A 12,138-nucleotide genomic window follows, 5' to 3' on the forward strand; every position below is an offset into this window, starting at 1 on the left:
ACCTGGACTCCTGGGGACAGAAGACTATACGGGACGGATGTAAATCTTCACTGGTTCTCGCATAATCATTTGGGTTTATTCACTAAACGCAGAGCTGTGGTGTTATGCCCTTATGCATTAGGAAGGTCCAGTGCCTTTGAGCTTATGCTGCAGGAAGAGCTTGGCTGGCTCTGTATAATGTATAGTTATATATATATATACAGGGCCAGCTCAACCCTTATCTGGATGAACTTGACAGTGTTGACCCTTCATAATCGACTTCTATAAAGTAAAAGGAAGTTGGCGGAAGAGCTGTGTCTCGCTATACATCATGAATAACCAACCCCAGTAAGATTCTGATTTACAGTCAAGGCCCTGTATAATGTATAGTTAAATCAGATTTCTTCAAAGACTTTTTGTTGGAGGAATCTACCAGTGTCGGGGCTTCATAATGAGTCAAGGAGTTGAAACCACAACTCTGCCTTTAGTGAATAAACCCCGGAGTGTGTTCTTGTTGAATGTGGTAGGCCCACGCTAATACATTCAATGTTGTTTTCAGGTTCGAAATGGTGCTGGTTTGCATGGTGGGCGCAGTGCTCGGTGTAGTGGCACTAGAAGCCCTCATTACTTTTCACACTGTTGGGAAGGGGTACGAGATGTCATGCATTTTGTGTAGATCTTGTTTTTCTCGCGTGTTTTTAGAACTTTCATTCATCCCATAGAACTTTATGAGATGCTTGTGCTGTGGAAGCTCATAGATACTCAAACTTATAAAATCGGATACATTCTGATCTCACTTTCCCAAAATCCCAGATAATCCCGTGTAATGGATGGAAAGATGGTGTGTGTGTGTGAGAAATATACTTTTATGCACACGCTACGGTAGCAGCCATCTTTACTTACTGTTCTTAAGCAAATTCAGAGTAGAGAAGCAGATCCCAAACTCTATGTAGTTATAATGGACACGGATGATAAAAGAATCACTTAAGAGTTTTGGGGATTTTTGTCTATTCTCCACTATTTTTTTTTTTTCCTTGTCCTGTAATAACGTGGTTTTAAATTTGGCGTTAGTCTAAGTAAGCCATAAAAAGAAATGGTAAATACGGTTATGAGAACTGCTACTCTATACACGCCTGCAGGGAAGCAAGCGAGTAAGTGAAAGGTAGGAAATATCGGCGCTCAGATCAATGCAAGTAGACATGAGATAAAATATATCCAGCAGGGATTCCGAGCCGATATCTACAGGAGTAATAATAGCTTTAAATGCCAATGCTTTGCTCCCTTAAAGACAGTTTGAGGATATTGCGGATAAGTTGCGTGGGATGCCGGTTAGATGTGTTTTTGGTCTGCAGGTATGCCTGTAGACATGCAGAAGAGCACACTGATAGATTGATGATGATGATTGCATACAAGGACATGATGGTACACCCTGAGAGAATGTCTGAACGGAAATTAAATGCCGCGGGACATCTTCCAGGTGACCAGCGACAGCTAATCGCATTACCTGTGATCAGGAAAGCACATGTGATCCGCTCACAGCAAGAAACTCATTTTCATGTCATGTCACCAGGGAGTACTTTTTAGTTGTGAGAGATTCAATGGGTCCACAGAAACCTCACGGGAATACCTAGACATGTTGCACTGATTATCTTTCTTTTCTATTTTTTTTGTAAAGAAGTGTTACATCTTTTGTTTTTTAAAAAAAAAAAACATGAAAAAAGGGACTTGACACTTTAATATCTACCAAAACATTTAAAAAAACAAAAACAAAAAAAAACTATGTATGTGGGTATTGCTGTTCCCGGGTCATGCTGCAGATAAAAGAACCATTCAGCCCATCTAGTCTAATCTGATGTAAGGGGCTCGATCCTCTATCAGCCTTTGGTCTGGTTTTGCCCCGCAGTGAGAATAGCTTTGTCTCTCCCGTACATCTTTATTCCCTCACAATACTGGCCTCCATCACTTCTGCATCACTACACCGAAGCCTCTGGCACTCTGGTTTTAGGCTATGACCTCTTGATGTAACGTTTATCTTCCTTTTTAAATACTCTTCCCTCCTGTGCTTTATTAAAGCCCCATAAGTAATTAAATGTTTCCGTAACATACCCCCCTCCCCCCCCAACCCGTCCATATTGAGGTCCTTTAGTCTTTCCTGATAATGATGGTCCCGCTAAGCACTTATTTGCAGGCCTCCTCTGAACTCTCTCCATTGTGTTGATATCCTACTGGAGCGCCTGCCCCGAAGGAGAAATCCTAAGCAAAAGTGTGTTTTATTTTTTGCCGCTTAATTTAGGAAGACGGCAGGGAAACGAAGAGGTAGAATGACGTTAAATAATCTAGGTTGTCTTTATAAGAACATTTCGTTTTATGGGGCAGTTTTGCAATCTGTAAACTCAGATTTGAATTAGTATGTTCACAAAAAAATTTTTTTTTATCTTTTATATATATATATATAGCGACAACAATTTCCACAGCGCTTCTTACAATACATATATTCAAGGGGTCTGACAAGACTAGTGCTGACAGACTAACACAAACCGATACATTAAGTGGAGAGGCTCGGCTCAGAAGCTTACAAAGTTATGTTGCACTCTGTGTCACAATCATGGCTGTGCCCCAGTGATGAGGTTACTGTATATGAAACTTGTGTTACAAATATTACATATAAATATGAGACAGTGTATACAAGTGTGTGGGAAATTCCCCTTTAAGACAGTTTACAATTTCTAATGGAAAAGATCTGGGGGTTTACCAGTGGTTATATATATATATAATATAATTATCTAAGTATTTGTGTGTGTGACTTTACATTACCCCACTGATTGTAGCAGTGACATAATCTATTGGCCCTATATAAACAAATGTGTGTGTGTCTCTCTCTCTATATATATATATATATATATAAATATATAAATAAATTATAACAAATAGCCCTGCACTCCTACCTAAACATAAATAAAGTGACAAATACTAGAGTCCTAGTTCAAAAAAACATGGTGCCCGGTGCTTGGCTGATAGCAAAGTAACAATAATCAACACAAGCCTGAGGAAAGTCCACAAGGTGGACTGAAACGTTGGCATCTTGCAAATAAAAATGAAGCATTATTGAAGGCCGTGAGTGCTGGCTTCACTATTTTTAGATTAGATATATAGATAGATATATAATATACACAAATATAGACTCAGCAAAAATGCCAGCTAATGCTTGCATCCTTAAATGTATCATAGTCTGTGTCCTTAAGGGGTTAATAAACCAATTTAGTATTGTATTTTGCTAACATTTGCATTGACCTGACAGCGAAGAGACGCTGATTTTATGAATATCTACCTTAAATATGTGAAAACTAAATGTTTTAAATGTCAAGCTTTGGTTTCAGAGATTGTTTTGTGACCCTCATCCTATATGTTTACATCAAGAAAGATGGGCAGATGACTGGTTTGTATCTGCCGTCAAATTCTCATTCTATATCTTAAGAGATATCACGGTCCCTGTTCTTCAACAGCCTTGGGGTTCTATTCACTAAACGGAGTGTTGTGCTTTCAACCTCCTCACTCATTTAATCATTATGAATGGGGAGCGCTGGCAAATTTCTCCAGAAAGAAGATCCAAAGTGGCCCTGTATAATGTGTAATACAAAATGTGAGAAAACTGAAGAAATCTCACTGATTTAACTGCATTATACAGGGCTTCTTGAAGCAGATGCTCATTGTGGTCGGACGTTCATAACGTGTAGTCAAACTACAAAACTCCTGACAACTCTTTAGTGACCAGACCCTTTCTGTACATCCATATGGAATTTTTTTTTTTTTTTTTTCAGTTTTCCTAGTATTTTAAAGTGTCTTATATTTAATGATCTATCTATAGATATATCCACAAACATCTGTCTATATCAGCAATGGTCCTCTTCCCAGCATACATTGCATACTGCGCATGCTTAACGGGAATCATTTGATCAGCAGAAGAAGCTCACCAGGGTTAGGACTTCATCATGCATTTTTAAAGCAGGACCGGTGCTTTCCTTAGGTCTTACGTTTTGTTGTTCTATACACCAAATAAACCCATGGAATTTCATAGAATCGCTGATAGAAGCGATTACCTTAACTCCCCGTTGGTCTGCACGATTCTTCCACCCCATGAAGTTATTTTCTCTTCTATGAAGTTGCTCATAATGAGAGAAAGGTGAGAGCATCTAGAACGGAGATTCGTGAGATGTTGGCTCGCATGTAGTCACCGGTCTCAACTTGTCTGCCATCAATTTGTAAGCTGAATATCTCCAACATATTTATCAACAAAAAATAAAAATTACAATCTTTAGATTAAAGTCATTTCAGTTGCATTTACAGCAATTCAAAAAACAAAACTGAAATATAGAATGAATAATTACCGGTAATCAGGTAAAACTCTTAATAATTAAATATTCAAATACTGGTTTTATGAGATTGTGTTCTGGGGCCGCGGTCCTTTCAGAGATCCCGGGGTCCATGACATGAATTACAGGGCAAATGTTACATGCGGCGTAATGCGATCCTAACTACGCTTTCAGTAAATACACAACATATTGTGCTGTTACACACTTTTCCACTTGTGTGATCAGGGAATGTTTTGTCGCAGGCGTTATTCTGTCTGTTGTGTAGTTTTTCTGCCCACGGCGGGGTTTATCCATGTGAGCCGTCATTATCTGAAACATTCTGTTTCACCATCTTAATTGTCACTCGAAGGTCACCGTGTTCACCTTCAAGAAGAGCACAGCTGGCCGTGCGTAATGCGAGATTTCTTAAGGGTTTTCACTCTTCCTAATGCGTTAAGCTGGAGAGTGGAAATGTTTTCTCGTCCTAACTCTCACGCAGACCAACATTTTAGGGAATCAAATCCTGGTCTCGAGACAATCGGCTTTCATTGAATTACAGTTTGACTTGTACCTCCGAGCGACGTTAAGGCTGAATAAATTCTGTTGTGTAAAGTGTGAGAGCCAAGTGACAGAGGAAGCAGAGTTTCAGCAAAAGAATTTATTTTGAAAAAGACGCCTTTTTCATTTTTTTTTTCTTATGTTCTTTAAATACAGATGTTAGCCCATGTAGCTTGAATGTGTGTGGCTTAGCATTTTAGTAATGGAAATGTTTTTGTTGTATGTCTATAAGTGTTTAGCACACATTTAGTCCTATTTATATAGCTGGACTCCGCGTGCCTTGTTTAAATGCTAGTGTATGGTAGCAGACGAGATGACTTAAAAGAAATTGCCTTCGCGAGACATTTACCGTAGCCGCTGCTATTAAGCAGATCCTGTCCTAATTTGGGGGGAACCCCCTCTACAATTCCCAACACTCCCAGCCACACAGAAGGGAGTCTCTCCGTGGTATCCCGGCCGGGGGACGCTGTGATCTGCGGCAGAGTTTTCTCTTGCGCTCTTTAGTGTTTGCGCAGTTTAGATTGACATCGTGTACGGTTACGTCCGGAAATATTTGGACACTGACACAAGTTATTTCGGCTGTTTACCAAAGTAAATTCAAGTTTCATTTAAAAATAATGAATATGGGCTTAAAGTACAGTCCCTCAGATTTAATTTGAGGGGTTTGGAATTACAGCTCTTTAATATGTAGCCCCCTCTTTTTCAAGGGGCCAAAAGTAATTGGACAATTGACTCAAAAGCTGTTTTAATGGACAGGTGTGGGCTATTCCTTCGTTAAAAAGTCCGGGGTTTATTCGAGGTGCGGCATTCGCATTCGGGGGCTGTTGCTGTGAACCTACAACATGCGGTCAAAAGAGCTCTCAATGCACGTGAAACAGAAAGAAAAAATCCATCAGAGAGATAGCCGGAGCCTTAGGAGCGGCCAAATCAACCATTTGTGCATTCTGAGAAAACAAGGAACGCACTGGTGAGCTCTGCAACACAAAAACGCCCGGACGTCCACAGAACACAACGTGGTGGATGATTGTAGAATCCTTTCCACGGTAAAGAAGGTAGTCATTTCTTTATCCAAGTCTACCATAAAGAGAAGAATTAACAAGAGCACAGAAGGTTCATTCACCACAAGGTGCAACCCATTCATAAACCTCAAGAACAGAAAGGCGAGATTAGACTTTGTCAAAAAACATATATATATTTAGCCCAGTTCTGGAGCAGCATTCTTTGGACAGATGAAACTAAGATCAACGTGTCCAGAATGATAGGAAGAATAAAGTATGAAGAAGGCTTGGAGCGGCTCATGGTTCGAAGCATACCACATCATCGGTAAAACATGGTGGAGGCAGTATGACGGCGTGGGCATGCATGGCTTCCACGGGCACTGGGTCACTAGTGTTTATTGATGATGTGACAGAAGATAGAAGCATCCAGATGAATTCAAAAGTGTACGGGGGTGTATTGTCTGCTCAGATTCAGCCTAATTCAGCGAGTATACAAGTTGATTGGGAGACATTCCGTTTTACAGATTGGCGATGACCCAAAACATACTGCGAACGCAACCCAGGAGTTAAAGACAAAGAAGTGCAATATTCTATAATGGTCGAGTCAATCACCTGATCTCAACCCGATTGAGCGTTTCTCTTACAGAAGACAAAACTTAAGGCAGAAAGATGTGAAAACAGCTGCTGTAAAGGCCGCCAAAACATCACAAAGGAGTAAACCAGCATTTGATGTTCGTGTGTTCCAGACTTCAAGCAGTCATTGCCTGCAAAGGATTCTCGATACATTTTATTTATTATTGTGTTAATTTGTCCAATTACATTTGAACCCCTGAATTAAGGGGACTGTATGAGAATGATTGAATTCCTAAACGTGTCATACAATATATTTGTTCAACCTCTGGAATTATAACTGAAAGTCTGCACTTCAACTGCATCTCGGTCTCGTTTCAAGTCCGTTGTGGCGTACAGAGCCAAAATCGTGAAAATTGCGTCAGTGTCCAAATATTTCCAAACCTAACTGTATAAAACCCAAATATCTCTATCTACGCGGTGTGAGGGATCCAGCGTATCAGTACAGATCTCAATCTTCTAATGGGTGATCCGCTGCCCCTCTCGGTGTAAATACGTTACCTTTGATGTAAATATGTCTCTGGCTGCTGCCGGTAGCTATTTACTTGTCCCATATTATTCATGGAGAATGATGGCTGCGCTGGGTAAAACATTTGTGTCCTACGAGTTTTTTGTATTTTGCGTATCAATGACGGATTTCCCCTTGTTTTAAAATCAAGAGAAAAATTGCACCAAAACACACACATCGCATATGATTTTTTCATGAGTGTTTTTGAGTTTTGCATTATCTTGCTCCAGTTTGGAATTAGTCCCGGTACTGATCATGATATAAACACGCTCTACCTGACTGTAATGCTGTAAATTATAGAGACATGGGATTTCATGGCGAGATTTTTTTTTTCCTGCCGTTGAAACCTCAAAGCTTATTTTATCCTAATCCTAGTTTTACGAAAACCTGTTTTATTTGAGTTAAACTACGTATGAGTGCCTCCAAATTGTCTTGTTTTAAAGTGCTGTGAATCTGTAAAATTTCTAAACTTGAAAAATAACTTATTTTAAATCACTGGAATATTATCAAAAATGCATGGAGTTTAGTCCATCTGCCAGTATAGGTGGCTTCCGGATCGTCAGAAGGATGCGGTGTGTGTGACTGGTCGCTGCTGTTTCAATCTAACTAAGATCATTTCTGTCAACTGCTAGTCAGTCGTCGTAGGAGCGATGATTTGAAAATTGATTGTAAAATAGATTTTTTTATACAGATTCAAAAGTATACTAAGTTTTTATTGTTTTATTTACAGGTGGCGCACAGACTGGGCCGCACCAGGGACCTCCATCCGGGCCGCACCAGGGACCTCCATCCGGGCCGCACCAGGGACCTCCATCCGGGCCGCACCAGGGACCTCCATCCGGGCCGCACCAGGGTCCTCCATCCGGGCCGCACCAGGGTCCTCCATCCGGGCCGCACCAGGGTCCTCCATCCGGGCCGCACCAGGGTCCTCCATCCGGGCCGCACCAGGGTCCTCCATCCGGGCCGCACCAGGGTCCTCCATCCGGGCCCCACCAGGGTCCTCCATCCGGGCCCCACCAGGGTCCTCCATCCGGGCCACACCAGGGTCCTCCATCCGGGCCACACCAGGGTCCCCCATCCGGGCCACACCAGAGACCACCTGGTATGGGTTTGCAAGCTCCATCTACTGGTCTCTTGGGTGCAAGACCAGGCTTAATTCCACTGCAAAGACCTCCTGGAGTTCCCTCATCTCACATGCAGAGATTTCAATCAATGCCTCATAGGCAAATGCCTCCACACATGATGCATAGGGGCCCTCCACCTGGAGGTTTTGGAATGCCACCACCTCATGGCATGAGGGGTCCTTTTCCACCACAAGGTCACTTTCCTAGACAAGGGGGCCCAGGGGGACATGGTGCTCCAGAAGAAAGGGAAGGTAGGCAATTTCGAAATGATAGACAAGGATTTGAGCCAGACAGAGAAAGATTTGGAAGGAGGCCGTACGGGAATCGTAATGAAGACGAGAGGGAATGTTTTGGTAACCGCCTTGACGAACGTGATCATGAGCGACCAGGCGGCCGCGGCAGAAGAAGTTGGGGACGAGGAAGTCCTGATCATGAAAGGAACAGGGATCCAGAGGAGAGAAACAGGTGGTCTGTGGGCCGAGAGCGAGAACCTCACAGAGCGATGCAGGAAATGCAAGAAAACAGAAACGATATGGCCGAGGAGCAGCGATCATTTGGTAACAGAATGGACAAGACGGACAAAACTTCTGATAATGAAAAGGTGAAAGAAGAATCCTCTGAACACAAACCTGCTGAGGAGGTTCCATCTACAGTCCCTGTACAGACAGAAGCGGATTCAGGGACTAAAACAGAAACTGCTTGATAAGACTCAGTCATTTCAAAGACAAAGGTGTCAATGTGTAGAGCTTCAGAGATGTACAATATGATGTATAATATTTGCTTCTGCCGAATCGCTTTAATAGTTTCTGAAGGACTGTAAACAATTGGCTTCTCTTCTATTTAAAACGGCTTCATAATACCCCATAATTATATGGAAGAAAATAAAAAGTTATCCATGTTTTGCTGTAACGTTTTAAGCATCTACTTTGAAAAGTTGGTGGTTACGGTATTTTTTTTGTTTTTGGGGAGATACAAAACAACATCCTTAAAAGACCTTCTAACTAAACCTTAGGGATGTGTTTTTAATAAACTCTATTTTCTTAACAAACCTTGTGTGCTATTCTTCTGGCCCTGGAAGTGGTTTTGTCCTCATCGCTTGGTACGTGACAAACGTTCTGTGGACTGAATTAAAGTCAGAGGTTTGCCGTGTTGGCAACGTGTTATTTCACACACCTCTATCTCCATTGTATCTCTGGAAATGTTCAGAAGAGTTTCTTTTACGTTTGCTTTCATTGCTAACTGAATTGTCAGTGATGTCATGTGTCCGCAGACAGTTGGGTTTAACGGCCATGAGCATTCAACATGAATGTTTGCTGTGAGTCAATATGTTTAACGAACGAGTTTAATGATTGTTTTTCCCCTCTGATTTTTAAGGGAGTTTAATTTCTTTTTTTTTTAATGGAAAAAAAATTGTTTCAGACGGCTTTTTCCTCTCACTTTTAACGTTAAAATCCTAGATTGTGCTTTATTATTATTATTATTTACTCCCCCCCCCTTCTTCAAGTTCCCTGGTTTACGTGTGTTCCGGAATGTATGGAAGGGATGAAAGTCCCCCAAAATAATGGGAAACAAATAAACCATATCACAAACTACCACTATTTAATGAACTAAAAGTTTTTGCACCTTATTAATAAATAAAATGTATGCAATGTCATTACAAACGAGCAGACTCGTGTCGGGTTGCCCCAGTTTTTAATCTGGATGTGACCCTTGATTCATTATAAAGTTCGTGCCGATGGAAATTCCGGGTGGAAAGGAGTGGATCTGTTGCTGTAGATGTGAGTTTCTAATCTCCGCTGATGCCGGAAGGGAATCTCTCCAAACGCTGTTTGTTGGAGTAACGTCCCTCCTTACACGGATTTTTTGGGGCTGCGTGGAGAACGACGCTTCTGTTCTTTAGGGTGAAGTTGAGGTGATCTCTGGGTTTGAGTTACGGATGAGTTTTATTTTTGTTGTGGTTTTTGAATACCTCCTCTTTTGTAACGTAAACCACAGAAGTGAGAAATGAGGCATAATTAAACATTTCTTAATTATCCGTTTGAATAAAAATGCTGTCATTTTACATTAAATTATTTTTGCAAATGAACATGTGTAAATCTTACGGCACTGCTGCAAACCTTGGATCTGATGCAGATGGTTTGGCGTTTGAGATGTTTGTAGTCCCGGGTTTCAGTAAGCGCCTAAATCATTTCTGAATTATGCCCTTTGTTAAAATCTTTAACTTCCGTTGTTGAAGCCTCCCAGGTTTGACCCGGAGCGACGAGTTGAAGCGCTGCTTCTCTGATCAGTTTCTTTAATCTGTGTGCCATCCGCTCAGGTTTTACCCATGTCCTACCTGCTCAAGCCTAACTGGGGGGTAGCTTCACCATCTGAAACCCCCACACCAAGGAAAGGGGGAACTCCAAGTAGTCTATCTATCGAGGCAGCATGTAAAAAGAAGGTACCCATCTACATCTAAACACTTTTTCCATGACGTTGGACTCTAGCCCAGGAATCTTGTCTGTTCTCACTTGAACACATGAGTGATTTAATCAGTTTAAACCGTTTAGATTTGGTGTCTTTGTGGCCAAATTCTACATCCCTTTATTAAAAAAGATGATACTGTAAGTAAATAGCCGATGGAGCCTAATTTGAAGTTCTGTCTCGGACTTGACTTTGCATAATCTTCTGTCTCAGCTAAAGGCTCCCAATCAATTCGCACGCATTTTGCATTTAAATATCGCCTGGGTCACATAATGCGGTTTTTAGATCTGTGCGATTAGTGGCTGCATTTGGTGATCACAATGTATGCGTATCTATCCGCTTTACCATTATGACAAAAACAAACAATTTTAATGAATCTGATGATTAATACTTGCTGTGAAGCTAAAGAGAAAGCATTAAAAGCCTCGCACCGCGTCTGCAGTAACCACAGAGGTCTCTCTTTTGCATTTTTAATTTCACTGCTGATTCGGGAGTAAAATGAAACTAAAACACGACCAAGCACCAAGTATAACGAGTGTACAGTCAATAACATCAAGACATGCATACGTTTGTAAGATCTGTACCGGGTTGCAGCACCAACGATCATTAATACATTGCAGTGAAAAGGTGCTTGCGCGCTGCTGCTGGGGCCCAGGAACGTCTCATAGCGGAGGCAATCCAGCGTCCCACCTCCCTGCATTCACTCCAGTCATGTGTCGGGAGAGAAGGGCAGCTGCTGCAGCAGGGCTGTGGTTTCTGCGGTTCTCACAAGTACCAACACCCTGGAGCTCAGGCTCATCCGTACGTTCACAAGCAAATGGTTGCGCTGGAGCGGTTATATTTTTCGGACCTAACATGCACCTTAGGGCTCCGCATTAGATTGGAACCAGTTTGTGCCGTTGCACTGTAAAACTTGTCACAGCCATCCGGTTTTACATGCGGCACAGAACAAGCATGAATCTAGAATACCCCAGGTGTGTGGAGGAGGGGCAGTTAAGGTGGGCAAGCTTAGGTTCTAGCAAACAGCTAATAAACTGCATCATAGAAAAAACAAATCTTCTTGGGTCAAAATGTTAGCGTGTACGTAAGTGGAGTAAATATTAAGGGTCAGGGCACAGTCATCCTAACAACTTCTACCATTGCTAACTAGAGCTTATGCTTACTTACCTTTTTTTACCCTATGGATGTGGTCTGTCCCCAAAAGCGTGCCAGAATAACTTTTAGGACGTACCTATACGTCATGTGGCTTCTGCAGTTTTGACAGGCTGGGCTTCTACATCAGCAGAAGCCAGAATAGCGTTAACACCTTGACATTACCCCCAAACACTGAGCTGGTGGAGCAGCTGCCTTCCTCCCATACCTGTTAGAAGGTTGTTTGTTTCATCCCGACAGTCAGCTCAGGGATGCATGGCGTTGAGTGTAGGAGCTGGAGGTGATGGATTCATTTAACCGAGCCTGTGCCAGGAATTCCAGCCCAACCTCCAGGCCATACACCAAAGAATAGAAACCAGCATCTGCGAGAGGTAATG

At 41.9% G+C, this 12,138-nt stretch overlaps 1 protein-coding gene across 2 annotated transcripts in view; it reads left to right on the forward strand.

Moving 5' to 3' along the window:
- SCAF4 (SR-related CTD associated factor 4) overlaps positions 1–9,194 on the forward strand; it is a 39,054-nt gene extending 29,860 nt beyond the window's left edge. For both annotated transcript variants that reach the window (XM_053456700.1, XM_053456701.1), the window contains exon 20: positions 7,753–9,194. In XM_053456700.1, coding sequence (XP_053312675.1) covers positions 7,753–8,849 — 1,097 coding nt within the window. In that variant the 3' untranslated portion in view covers positions 8,850–9,194. The remainder of the gene's footprint in view (positions 1–7,752) is intronic.
- The last annotated feature ends 2,944 nt before the right edge of the window (positions 9,195–12,138 follow it).

This window comes from Spea bombifrons, chromosome 2 (genome assembly GCF_027358695.1).
Source record: "Spea bombifrons isolate aSpeBom1 chromosome 2, aSpeBom1.2.pri, whole genome shotgun sequence".
NCBI lineage: Eukaryota > Metazoa > Chordata > Amphibia > Anura > Pelobatidae > Spea > Spea bombifrons.